The following is a 12114-nucleotide window of genomic DNA, read 5'->3' as shown; positions in this document are numbered from 1 at the left end:
GACTTCTTGTGATTTTTCTGAGCAATATAGTAATAAAGTTATTTACATGATGTTTGCAGTTTAGCAGGTTTTACAAGTAAAGTAGAGACTATGTAAAGTTTTTTGGGGGATCTAGGTAGGTTTGTCACTCCCCACTCCCTGCCATACTAGGGATTGAATCCTTAGGTGCTTTCTTGTATTTCATTTACAGACAGGGTCACGCTGAGTTTCTTAGGGCTGTGCTAAGTTGCTGAGGTTGGCTTTGAATTCAGGATCCTCCTGCCTCAGCCTCTTGAGCCCCTGGGATTACAGGCGTGTGCCACCGCACCCAGCTGATTTTACTCTAAAGTCTCAATAGTCAACATCTTACATCTTACATCTTCGACTTTGCTTGCCACATTGATCTCTGTAGTAGCCACTTAATTCTGGTAGTACAAGAAATAACATGGTTGTGGCCAAAATATTATTATTATTATTATTATTATTATTATTTTTTTTTTTTAGTTCTCGGCGGACACAACATCTTTGTTGGTATGTGGTGCTGAGGATCGAACCCGGGCCGCACGCATACCAGGCGAGCGCGCTACCGCTTGAGCCACATCCCCAGCCCAAAAATATTATTTTTAAAACAGTCTGTGGGTGGGATTTCCCTTTTGAATATTGTTTACAACCCTGGTTCTGATAAAGTGACCCTTACAATTATTTACTCTTCTCCCAAGTACAAGCTATAACATTGGATTTACAAGCTGGTTGTTCTTTTTCCTGTTAATCTTAATGTGTGTAGTAGTATTTCTTCATTTTAACAGATAGACCTCTTCAATTTTTGTAAGACTTAAAAGGCATGATCACAATTGAACAAGTAATAATTCCTTAATATAGCTATTAGATTTAGGTTTCCCTCATTGGCTCAAAAATGTCTTTTACAGTTTCTGTGAGAATCCATACAAAGGTGATATAGTGTCTTTAATTTCACAAGCCTGTTTCTCTTTCCCTGCCTCGCCTCTCCCCTCTCCTATGCCCCCTCCCTCTCATGATTTATTTTTTTTATTGCTAATACATCATTTATCTTCTAGTCTGTCCTGTGTTTCCTCATAGTGTTCAGTTTGTTTCTTTATCCTCATATCCATCATGTACTTTAAGGGTAAATTTAGATCTTCAGACTTGATCAAGTCAACCAGGCCAGGTGCAGTGGCACATATCTATAATCCTAGTAACTTGGGAAGTTGAGATATGAGGATTCTAAGTTTAAGCCCAGCCTTAGTAAGTTAGTAAGACCCTGATTGTCCCTAATGAAAAGATGAAAAGAGCTAGGATATAACTCAGGCCAGCCTCAGTGATTTCATGAGACCCTGTCTCTAAAGAAAAAACAAAAAGGGTTAGGTATGTAACTCAGTGGGGATGGTAAAACACTCCTGGGCTCTATCCCCATTACTGCCCCCCCCCCCAAAAAAAAGCCCAAAACAATATAATAATAATAAACCAACCAGATTGAACTTTGGGCCAGGAAACATTCATGGTAGGCATTATGGGCTTCAAACTTGGCATCACACCAGAAGTTCACACTTTCTTAAAATTTTGCATTACCAGAGTGATAAGTCTGTATTTTTTGTGGAATTTTTCTTGTGCTTTGTGATTTGTTTGTACCAGGGATTGAACACAGAGACACTTAACCCCTGAGACACATCCTCAGCCTTTTTTATTTTGAGACAGGATCTCACTAAGTTGCTTAGGTTGGCTTTAAACTTGAGATCCTCCTGCCTCAGCCTCCCAAGTAACTGAGATTTCAGGCATGTGCCACTGTGCCTGGCTAATTTGTTTCTTTTACTTCACCCTAATCGTAAAAATTTCTCTTAGGCTTGGAGGATCTGTGGTTATGCAAACATGCAGTGGATTCATCCTGTTCTTCATCAGTTATTGCCTTTTATTTTTTTTTTAATTTTTAAAATATTTATTCTTTTAGTTTTCGGCGGACAGAACACCTTTGTTGGTATGTGGTGCTGAGGATCGAACCCGGGCCACATGCATGCCAGGCGAGCGCGCTACCGCTTGAGCCACATCCCCAGCCCCAGTTATTGCCTTTTAATGATTATGGCTTTTACTTTTCTTGGTTGGTGCTGGGAATTTAATCCAGGGCTTCCTGCAGGCTAGGCAGGTACTCTACCACTGAGCTATATCCCCATCCCCAAATAGCACATATTTTTGAGATAAACAGAAATGTTTTAAGTATTTCTCAAATATTAAAGCATGCCAGCAGTTTGCTTTTGTTTTGGTGGCTGGTATCACTTATTTTCAAGTACATATGGGGCTGGGGTGAGGTTATGTGGTCAAGCTTAAATAGCATATGTGGGGCCCTGGGTTTGATCCTCGGCACTAGAAAAAGAAAAGAAGAAGAAAATGAGTATTGTAGGCTTTATATTTTCTTTGAAAAAGTGTCTTTCTTTCATTTTTGTTAGGAAGAGCTTGGATTTGATTGAATCTCTATTGAGGCTTGCAGAGGTTGGGCAGTATGAGCAAGTCAAACAGCTCTTCAGCTTCCCTATCAAACACTGTCCAGACATGCTGGTATTGGCCTTACTACAAATCAACACTTCCTGGCATACCTTGCGCCATGAACTCATCTCCACTCTGATGCCAATTTTCCTTGGAAACCATCCTAACTCTGCTATTATTCTGCACTATGCGTGGCATGGGCAGGTAAGACATGACAGTTTGCTCATCATTTCTTCATCTAAGTAATTGACATTCTTTGAAATCTTGAAGGATTTTCAGTAGACAAATTCATTATTAAATTTTGAGTTAGTATAAGATTCTGATGAAATCATAATGCCCTAAAATGTGTTGTATCTTTTAGGATCATGTTGGCCTTAAAATATTCCGAAAAGCAGAGAAATAAAGATAATTTTTAAAAATCGAATATTAAAGCACTCTTTTGCTGGAGCACCAATATCCTTTTTTTTTTTTTTAAAGAGAGACAGTGAGAGAGAGGGGGAGAGAATTTTAATATTTATTTTTTAGTATTTGGCGGACACAACATCTTTGTATGTGGTGCCGAGGATCGAACCCGGGCCGCACGCATGCCAGGCGAGCGCGCTACCACTTGAGCCACATCCCCAACCCCCCAATATCCTTTTATTTCATTTTTGGCACTGCAGATCAAACTCAGGGCCACTGAACTGTGTTCCTAGTGCATCCCCTGCTGCCCTCCCTTGAAGGGGATTAGATACCAGGAATTGATCCTGAGGGTACTGAAGCCACATCTCTATCCCTTTTTATTATTTTGAAACAGGGTCTCATTAAGTTATTTACAGCCTCATTAAGTTGCTCAGGCTGACTTAGAACCTGAGATTCTTCTGCCTCAGCTTCCCAAGCTGCTGGGATTATAGGAATGTGCTACTACATCCAGCACCTAGCCTTTTAAAAAATTTTTTTTGTTCTTTAAATTTCTATTTGATTGCCCAGGCTGACCTTGAACTTGTGCTACCCTTGCCTCAGCCTCCCTACTAGCTAGGCTTACATATATGCTATCCGTGCCTGGCTATATCTATTGTTTCTTCTTAATAACATTTTTAATGTGAAAAATATAGAAATTTTTAATTTTTTTTTAAAGAGAGTGAGAGAGGAGAGAGAGAGAGAATTTTTAATATTTATTTTTTAGTTCTCGGCGGACACAACATCTTTGTTTGTATGTGATGCTGAGAATCGAACCCGGGCCGCACGCATGCCAGACGAGCGCGCTACCGCCTGAGCCACATTCCCAGCCCCAAAAATATAGAAATTTTTAAGAAAATATAGTCACTTTTTCCGTATGCAACTCCTCCTCTTAGTGGCTTAAAATTATTCTTATATTAGTTTATATTACATAGAAGCATATTAAAAATTCAATCTATAAGAAAGCTCTTTAAAAGAAATGAAAAATATTAGCTGTTTCATGCTAGTTACTCCTCCATCTCCAGAGACTTAATTCATATGAGAGACTTACTTTACAAAATGTTTAGCCAACATTAAAACCAAGCATTTACAGCACAGAACTTTTCCTGATTTTTTCATAGTTCTGAGGTGAAAAGGGCGCAGGCTGAAAGGAACTGTCTCTCTTCAGTCCTGGTTCAGTGTTTGTTCTAGTTGGAAGATTTGCTACCCTGGAACTATTAATAGAATATTATGATTTGGGTATAGTAATTGTAAGTGCCTTGTTGTGGCTTCTATGAGAACATTTCAAATGGGGACGAACTGTTTTGTTTCCATCTTCAACTGCTAGTCTATTTTTTTTTTAAATTTGGTATTAGGGATTGAACCCAGGGTGCTTAACCACAGAGCCACATGCTCAGTCTTTTGTATATTTTATTTAGAGAAAAGGTCTCACTGAGATGATTAGGGCCTCACCAAGTTGCCAAGGTGAGGCAACTCCCAATCCTCCTGACTCAGCCTACCAAGCTGCTGGGATTGTAGGTGTGCCCCACCATCCCTGGCTTAGCTGCTAATCTTTAGGTTGTTTTGTCATTTTGGCTCTTTCAGGGACAGAAGTCAAGGTCTTGCACATGTTTGGCAAGCACGCTACTAGTGATCTTTTAGGTCAGTTCTGAAAGCAAGCCTATTTGTGGGTTAAAAAAGAAATTGACTGGCTATGGGGACACATGCCTGTAATCACTGTGGCTCAAGAGGTTGAATGAGGAGAATTGGGAGTTCAAACCAGCTTCAGCAAAAGTGAGGCACTGAGGAACTCAGTGAGACCTTGTCTCTAAATAAAAATACAAAATAGGGATGGGGATGTGGCTCAGTGGTCAAGTGCCTCTGTATCAAAAAAGAAAGAAAGAAATTGAATGATTACTACGAAATGAACATGCTTGAGTTGGTTGTGGTAGTGTACCCTATAATCCCAGTGACTTGGGATAGCAGTGACTTAGGATAGCAAGTTTGAGGCCAGCCTCATCAAATTAGCAAGGCCGTTAGCAAGTGTATATAATTATCACTTCCCAAAATACTGATACAGCACTATATGATTCAACATGAAAGGTAGTTTCCTTATAAACTATTCTTATTTTTATTTACGGACTGGTGATTTGTAGCTTTCCTTAATTTTGTATGGGAGTAGTGGGGAGTGAACTTAGGGGTTCAGTTTAGTTTTACTCATCTTCAGCTTTTTTTTTTTTTTCTTTGAGATAGGGTCTTGCTAAGTTGCAGAGGCTGGTTTCAAACTTGACATCCTTCTGTGTTAGCTTCCCAAGTTGCTGAGATTATAGGCATGTGCCACCATGCCCACTTTATAGCTTAATTTTAAGGAATTAATAATTTTGGTGCACCCACATGTTCATTCCATATTACATAATATGATTTTGTGTTTGAAAATTGATAAGCAGACTTATAGACATATGTAATTTTGTTGAATGATTATGAACTCGGTTTCGGAGCCATTTAGGAGAAAATAACTTTGCTTTCCCCTAAACAATGTTAATATAAATTGTATGGTGTTTGAGGCCTGAACTTATTGTTTGTACTGATACATCTGAGTTTTACCTAAGGATAACAAGAAAATTTATACCACCTATCAAAATGGATAGCAATTTATCTATTTACTTTTCTTCCTTCTTTCTTAGGGACAGTCTCCCTCAATTCGCCAACTTATTATGCATGCAATGGCAGAATGGTACATGAGAGGGGAGCAGTATGACCAGGCCAAATTGTCTCGAATACTTGATGTGGCCCAGGACTTGAAGGTGATTTCAGAATGAAATTGATTTATTCATTAATGATTTGAAAAGCTATAGATTCTTAAGGAATAATTTATATGTAACTAGGTCTTGGATAGAATGAGTTGATATAGAATTTTGCCTTTATATTCAAAGGGATAGGAAAGAGTAAATGTTTTAGTAAATGTGTTCACTTATTTTTTATTTGTCCTCTGCATATTGCAAGGCTGTTAGCAAGTGGTAATTAAAGTTCTTTCATAAGTAATCCATGAAGTGTAATTTTGGAGAAACTATTTGTACTCTTTAGCTAAATTTATTAGTCAATAATATCTAAGAAATAGTCTGACTAAATATCATTACTCATTTGGTACATTAGTAAAGGGGATTTTGTTATGTTTATGTTAGTCTAAACCTGCATTTAGATTTTAAAAATGATTAAAGATTATTATTCAAGCTTTGAGTCTTATTTTGTTCTAGGTTTAATTATTTGTAAAAACACAGGGTAAAATTTATTTTGAAGGTAGAGTCATGAGTTGACCTTTCAGATATCTTATTTTAAGTTAAGACTGTTACCACTGAATTTATTAAATTGTGAACTCCCTTGTCTCACTGCCTTGCATGGTGACCAGGGAAATATTAGCAGTATGTTTTATTTAGACTTGTGTGCAAAAAGCAGAAAATAGAAAGTAGGCTACAGGAATAATTACTTATTACTTGACTTGGCATTTCTATTATTCTTTTTTCTTTAGGCCTTGTCTATGCTGCTAAATGGTACTCCATTTGCCTTTGTTATTGACCTTGCTGCACTAGCTTCACGTCGTGAATACCTCAAACTTGACAAGTGGCTCACAGATAAAATTCGGGAACATGGGGTAAGCAGATTTTATGCATTTATTTCTTCTTTGAAATTTGGTGACTAAAATGGCTAAAGGAACAAGATTTCTTTTTGTTTTTTAAGCGGTGGTAGGAATTGAACCCATGTCCTGGTGCAGGCTAGGCAAGTAAGTGCTCTACTAGTGAGCTACTTGTCTGACTCCAAGAATCAGCTTTATAAGATGGCAACTAAAATGTCATTTATTCTAGATTTTAGTCATATCTCTTAATTATTGTTAATGTGAAAGAAATAAGATCAATTTTAAATAAACTGAGAAACATTTCTGTTTTTAGGAGCCTTTTATTCAAGCATGCATGACTTTTTTAAAAAGACGGTGCCCTTCTATTTTGGGTGGACTTGCCCCAGAGAAAGACCAGCCCAAAAGTGCTCAACTTCCTCCTGAAACTCTGGCAACAATGTTGGCTTGTCTACAGGCTTGTGCGGGGTAAGGAGAATGTTCTAGAAAATAGATCTTTGATTCTTGAATTGGATTATATTGATTAGGGTTGATTTGGGGTAGGGGAGATTGAATAAAATGACTGCATTTAAAAATAATTCAGTGATTTTTAAGTCCAAGTTAGTTTACTGTTTGCAGTGTATGTTAGATCAATTGTGTTAATTTTTTGAATGTAGTATGAGATAGGGGTCCACATTCATTTTTTTGCACATGGGATATTCAGTTATGACTGCACCATTTTTTTGAAAATACCAATAATTTTGTGGTGTCTTTATCTCATACATGTGTTGCCTTTGATATGCTAGTATTAAAATTGCTTGTCTGTTTGCTTTGCTATATCTTGGTTTGGGTGTATTTTTGACAGAATGAAGATATGCCAGTGTTCAGAACATTCTAGTAATGAATGAGATACAAAGAGGTGGGGGTATGATAGAAATTTAGCCATGTGCTCAAAGAATGCACAACTCTCCAACCCCTGCTAGGGATTATTGAACTTTGGTCTTGAGTATCAAATGCTCGGCAAGACCTCTACCACTGATCTGTACCCATAGCCCCACATTTTGATTTAAAAACCAGATTGGTTTATTAAGGTGTTGTTTTGGACAGTAGCAGGTATGTTTTTCATTGTTCTTCTCTTCTTAGGAGTGTTTCTCAGGAATTATCAGAGACCATCCTCACCATGGTAGCCAATTGCAGTAATGTTATGAATAAGGCCCGACAGCCACCACCTGGAGTTATGCCAAAAGGACGCCCTCCTAGTGCTAGCAGTTTAGATGCCATTTCTCCTGTTCAGGTAAATTAAGGGCTAATGTGTCTGCATTTGTTAGTAGGCATAGAATAAAATAAGTTTCTATAGCTTCCTTAATAGTTTATTGCTGGGTAAGCTAATGTTGAGGCAGGGGGATCACTAGTTTGAGGCCAGCCTGGGTAGCGTAGTCAAACGTAGTCATGTTTCAGGCCTGGGAATGTAGCACTGTGGTAGAGTAAGCACCCTTGGGTTTGATTCCTAGTACTACTTTCACCACAAAAAGTTACTACATTTTATTTTTAAAAAATTGTTTGTTTTGAAAGTGGGAATTTGCATTGGGCCAAACCCCCGGCACCTCCACCCTTTTTGTGATATTCTTGTTGATTTGTTTAATTTGGTCTTCACTAAATTACTTAGGATATTCCCCAACTTGTGATCCCTCTTGCCTCAGCCTCCTGAGTCCCTGAGATTATAGGCACATGCCATGGCACCCAATCTTTCATTTTAGACATTATGTAAATTATCTGCACATATTAATAGTATCTGTGTATATTTTAAAGAAGATCCATGAGTAAGTATGGTAGTTGAAAATAGATTTTCATCATCAATAGAACATGATTCTGACAGGAAAGAGACAAAACCACTTAAATAGTTACATGAAAAGGATTTCTTTTTAAAAATGAGAACTACTTATATTCTTGAAGTAAGCACTGCCAGTGAACCTGATGTGTCTTCTTGGGGTGTCATGGGCCAAGTAAAATGCCAGAGCCTAGCAACTTGTGATAACTAGGGCTCTTCAGCTCTCAATTGAACTGCTCCTTTAAAAACAAGGTACATTTAAGTTCAGTTTTCTGCCATCAACTACCTTGTTCCTTTTGGGAGCTTCTTATTCTGTTTTTTTTTTTTTTTTTTTTTTTCCGGTGGCATTGAATGGCAGATTGGGGTTTAAGGAAAGAAAAAGGTACTTATGATTCTTCAGTTGTTACTTTATAGAGGAATTTATTTCATTGTTCATAGTAATAAAGGTACAAAGGAGTGTCATAAGCTAGGAAGAATTCAAGTTTTGGTTTTAATTATCTTTAAAAAATATTTTGGTTGGATAGCATACCTTGTTATTTTGTTAGTTTGGTATTAAAGTTAGAGCTAAACTTCCCCAACCCTAAAATTCCCCCCCCCCCATGTTTTTTCAATTGGTGCCTTATGTTTGTATATAAGGGTAGGATTTGTTTTTACATATTCATACATGTATATGATATAACAATATAATTTGATATTATTCCAACACTGAAGATTCTTAAGATTTTGACTATATGTTTTGGCTGGAAGATTTATTGCTAATTTCTAATGGTTTTAGTGTATTGAAAGTCAAATAATTTGCTTGATAGATTTGTTTTATAGTAGCTTACTGGAATTTGCAATGATAATAAGTGCACCAAGTCATTACTAAATAATTTGTAGTAAAGCAGTGGGTTAATTTATCTTTTTTGTTGTTATTATTTTTCTTTTTTTAATTTTTGTTTTTGACCTTCTAAGTTTGGTCTATTTCACTTAATATATGGTATCAAATTCCAAACTTTTTCAAATGACTTTAATTTTTTTTTATGTTTATTTTATTCATTTATGTATATATGGTGCTGAGAATTGAACTCAGTGCCTCACACATTCTAGACATGGGCTCTACCACTGAGCTACAACCCCATCCCTGTTGTTGTGCTTGAAAGTATGATAGCCTTGTTCTGTGGCTTTGGTATATTTGGGTAGGGACTAACTCTTTAAACCTATTCATTATACACAGAGAGTTTAAAATGACTCATTTGAACAAGGTGGTGTATGCACATAATCTGAGTGAGTGAGGGAGGTTGAGGAATATCACAGGATTGAGGCCAGCCGCTGGAATTTAGCAAGATCCTGTCTCAAAAAACAAAAAAAGGCTAGGGATGTTTATTGGTAGAGTCTCTGGATTCAATCCCCAATTGGGGATTGGTGGTGGAATATAAAGAGCTATTGTTAACAATTGCTTTACCCATGTCATGTCTGCCTTTCCTTGAAATACGTTTAATACACTTTTACGTTGTTTTTTCTTAGATTGACCCTCTTGCTGGAATGGCATCTCTTAGTATAGGTGGTTCAGCTGCCCCTCACACCCAGAGTATGCAGGGCTTTCCTCCAAATTTGGGTTCTGCATTCAGTACCCCTCAGTCACCAGCAAAAGCATTTCCACCTCTTTCAACCCCAAATCAAACAACAGCGTTCAGTGGTATTGGAGGACTTTCATCACAGCTTCCAGGTAAGGGGGAGTTGGGCACGTGCACAGATTATTTATAAATTTCATTGTCTTTGTGTATGGTTAAGGTGTTTTGGAGTGACTGGAATGATCTACTTAATTGAAATTGTTAAAGCTGCTTCAGTGTCCCAAACTGGGAAGAGAAAAGCATACTATTTATTATTACATTCAATTCAGTCTACCTGGAATGAAGAATTAGGTTATTTATACTTATAAAGTTAATTGAGCTATTCAGTAAGGATTCTGTATTACCAAACACCAGTATGTATAATGTGTTGATCACATTGGTTTTAGATTTTGTTTGTTATTTTTTGATGCTGACGATTGAATCCAGGCCCTCCCATATGCTAATCAATATGAGTTTCGTCCCTAAATCATATCCCTCATCCATATCACAGATTTTAGAATTCCTAGCTTTATGTATCTCTCCAATTGGTGTAATTATGGTGGAAATTTTTGTGTTTACGTATTGTATAAGATTCAAGTCTCTGCTCTTCCCGCCTCCTTATAATTCACCTACCTTCAAATGATAATAAAACTGTAGAAGTTTTTTTTTAAATATTTTTTCAAGTTGTAGATGGACACAATACATTTAGATTGATAGTGCTGAGGGTCAAACCCAGTGCTTCCCATGTGCTAGGGGAGCAATTTACCACTGAGCCATAAACTCAGCCCTACTTAGAACTTTTTCAGATATTCACTTTGTAACTTTACATTGAAGTAAAGCTTTACATTGAAGTAAAGGCTACTTTTTTTTTTTTTTTTTTTTTTTTTGCTTGTACCTACTTCTCTTGAGCTACAATGTTCAGGCTGTAAGATATGGTACTAAAAGTTAAGGAAGATATATTTATTACTCTTGTAACATTGTTAATAGTGCTGCCAATCTGATGGTTCACTTACTTCACCTATTTTATCCTATTGTCCTTGATGCAGGACACCTATAAAAAGCTAAATATAGTATATAACACAATTTGTATTATGAGATTGAATATAATTATGGTATTATTATTACTACTTATATATTATTGGCTCAGAGGCTCACACATTCTAGGCAAGTGCTCCCATTGAACTATACTCCCAACCCTTTTATTTTTGTTTTAAAATAGGGTTGCTCAGTTGTCATCCTCAGCTAGCGGAGTAACTGGAATTACAGTTGTGCATTACCACACCTATGCCAGCTGCTTTTATATTGAGTACCTTGAATAGTTTTAAATTTGCATAGTCAAAAATAAAAATGAATTAATAAAATGTTGAAAATTTTAAGCATTGTCTATTTTTGTCCCCTCTTAAAGTTTTTTTTTTTTTTTTTTTTTTTTTGGTGGGGGATGGTTGCTGGGGATTGAACCCTAAGGATGCTGATCCTTTGCTCTTTTTTTTTGTTGTTGTTGTTTTATTTTGAAAAGGGTGTCTTATTATGTTGCTTAGGGCCTTGCTAAATTGCTGAAGCTGGTATTGAGCTCACATCCTCCTTCCTCAGCCTCCCAAGTTGGAGTTGCTGGGATTACAGGTGTGCACCACCATGCCTAGCTTAGTTAGATTTTCAATAAAATTTAGATGTCTATAGAGAATCAACAATCTGACTTTTAAAAAATGAGAAGCTACATCTAAGTTGTGAATAGATTCAAGAACCCGAGTAATGATAGAAATTCTGGCTGCCTTCATTCTCTCTAGTAGGTGGTCTTGGCACAGGCAGCCTGACTGGTATAGGAACCGGGGCTCTTGGACTCCCTGCAGTGAATAATGACCCTTTTGTGCAGAGAAAACTGGGCACCTCTGGACTGAACCAGCCTACATTCCAGCAGAGTAAGATGAAACCTTGTAAGTGGTAGTGTTGTCTGTGATTGTGAAGTGTGATTGAGGTACATAAGAAATTTTATTGTGTGTCTGCTTTGTTGTCCCTAGTGTTGTATGAACAAAAACATTGATTTATGTAATATATTGTTAGTAGAGCCATATATTGGTGTGCATCCTAGAACAATGAGAATAAATTCACAAATATGAATTATTGAAGTAAAAATTTGAGATATAACTCTACCTTTGTTTTGGATTGCAAAGGTAAGAGGTTCCATCTTCAGGGTGTTATTCTAA

General features: G+C 37.0%; 1 protein-coding gene across 8 annotated transcripts in view; it reads left to right on the top strand.

Moving 5' to 3' along the window:
* The window catches only part of CNOT1 (CCR4-NOT transcription complex subunit 1), an 84400-nt gene that overhangs the window by 36539 nt on the left and 35747 nt on the right, over positions 1–12114 (top strand). For 4 of the 8 annotated variants that reach the window (XM_081275498.1, XM_081275497.1, XM_081275502.1 and 1 more), the window contains 7 exons: positions 2433–2673; positions 5571–5690; positions 6413–6535; positions 6831–6982; positions 7637–7787; positions 9828–10029; positions 11698–11844. In XM_081275498.1, the coding sequence (XP_081131624.1) occupies positions 2433–2673; positions 5571–5690; positions 6413–6535; positions 6831–6982; positions 7637–7787; positions 9828–10029; positions 11698–11844 (1136 nt within the window). The remainder of the gene's footprint in view (positions 1–2432; positions 2674–5570; positions 5691–6412; positions 6536–6830; positions 6983–7636; positions 7788–9827; positions 10030–11697; positions 11845–12114) is intronic. The other 4 variants (XM_081275500.1, XM_081275503.1, XM_081275501.1 and 1 more) reach the window with 3 other exon arrangements.

Source organism: Spermophilus citellus (genome assembly GCF_964194105.1).
Source record: "Spermophilus citellus genome assembly, chromosome: 18".
NCBI classification, from domain to species: Eukaryota; Metazoa; Chordata; class Mammalia; order Rodentia; family Sciuridae; genus Spermophilus; species Spermophilus citellus.
The sequence above is the reverse complement of the archived record's forward strand: the minus strand, read 5'-3'. Positions and strand labels throughout refer to the sequence as shown.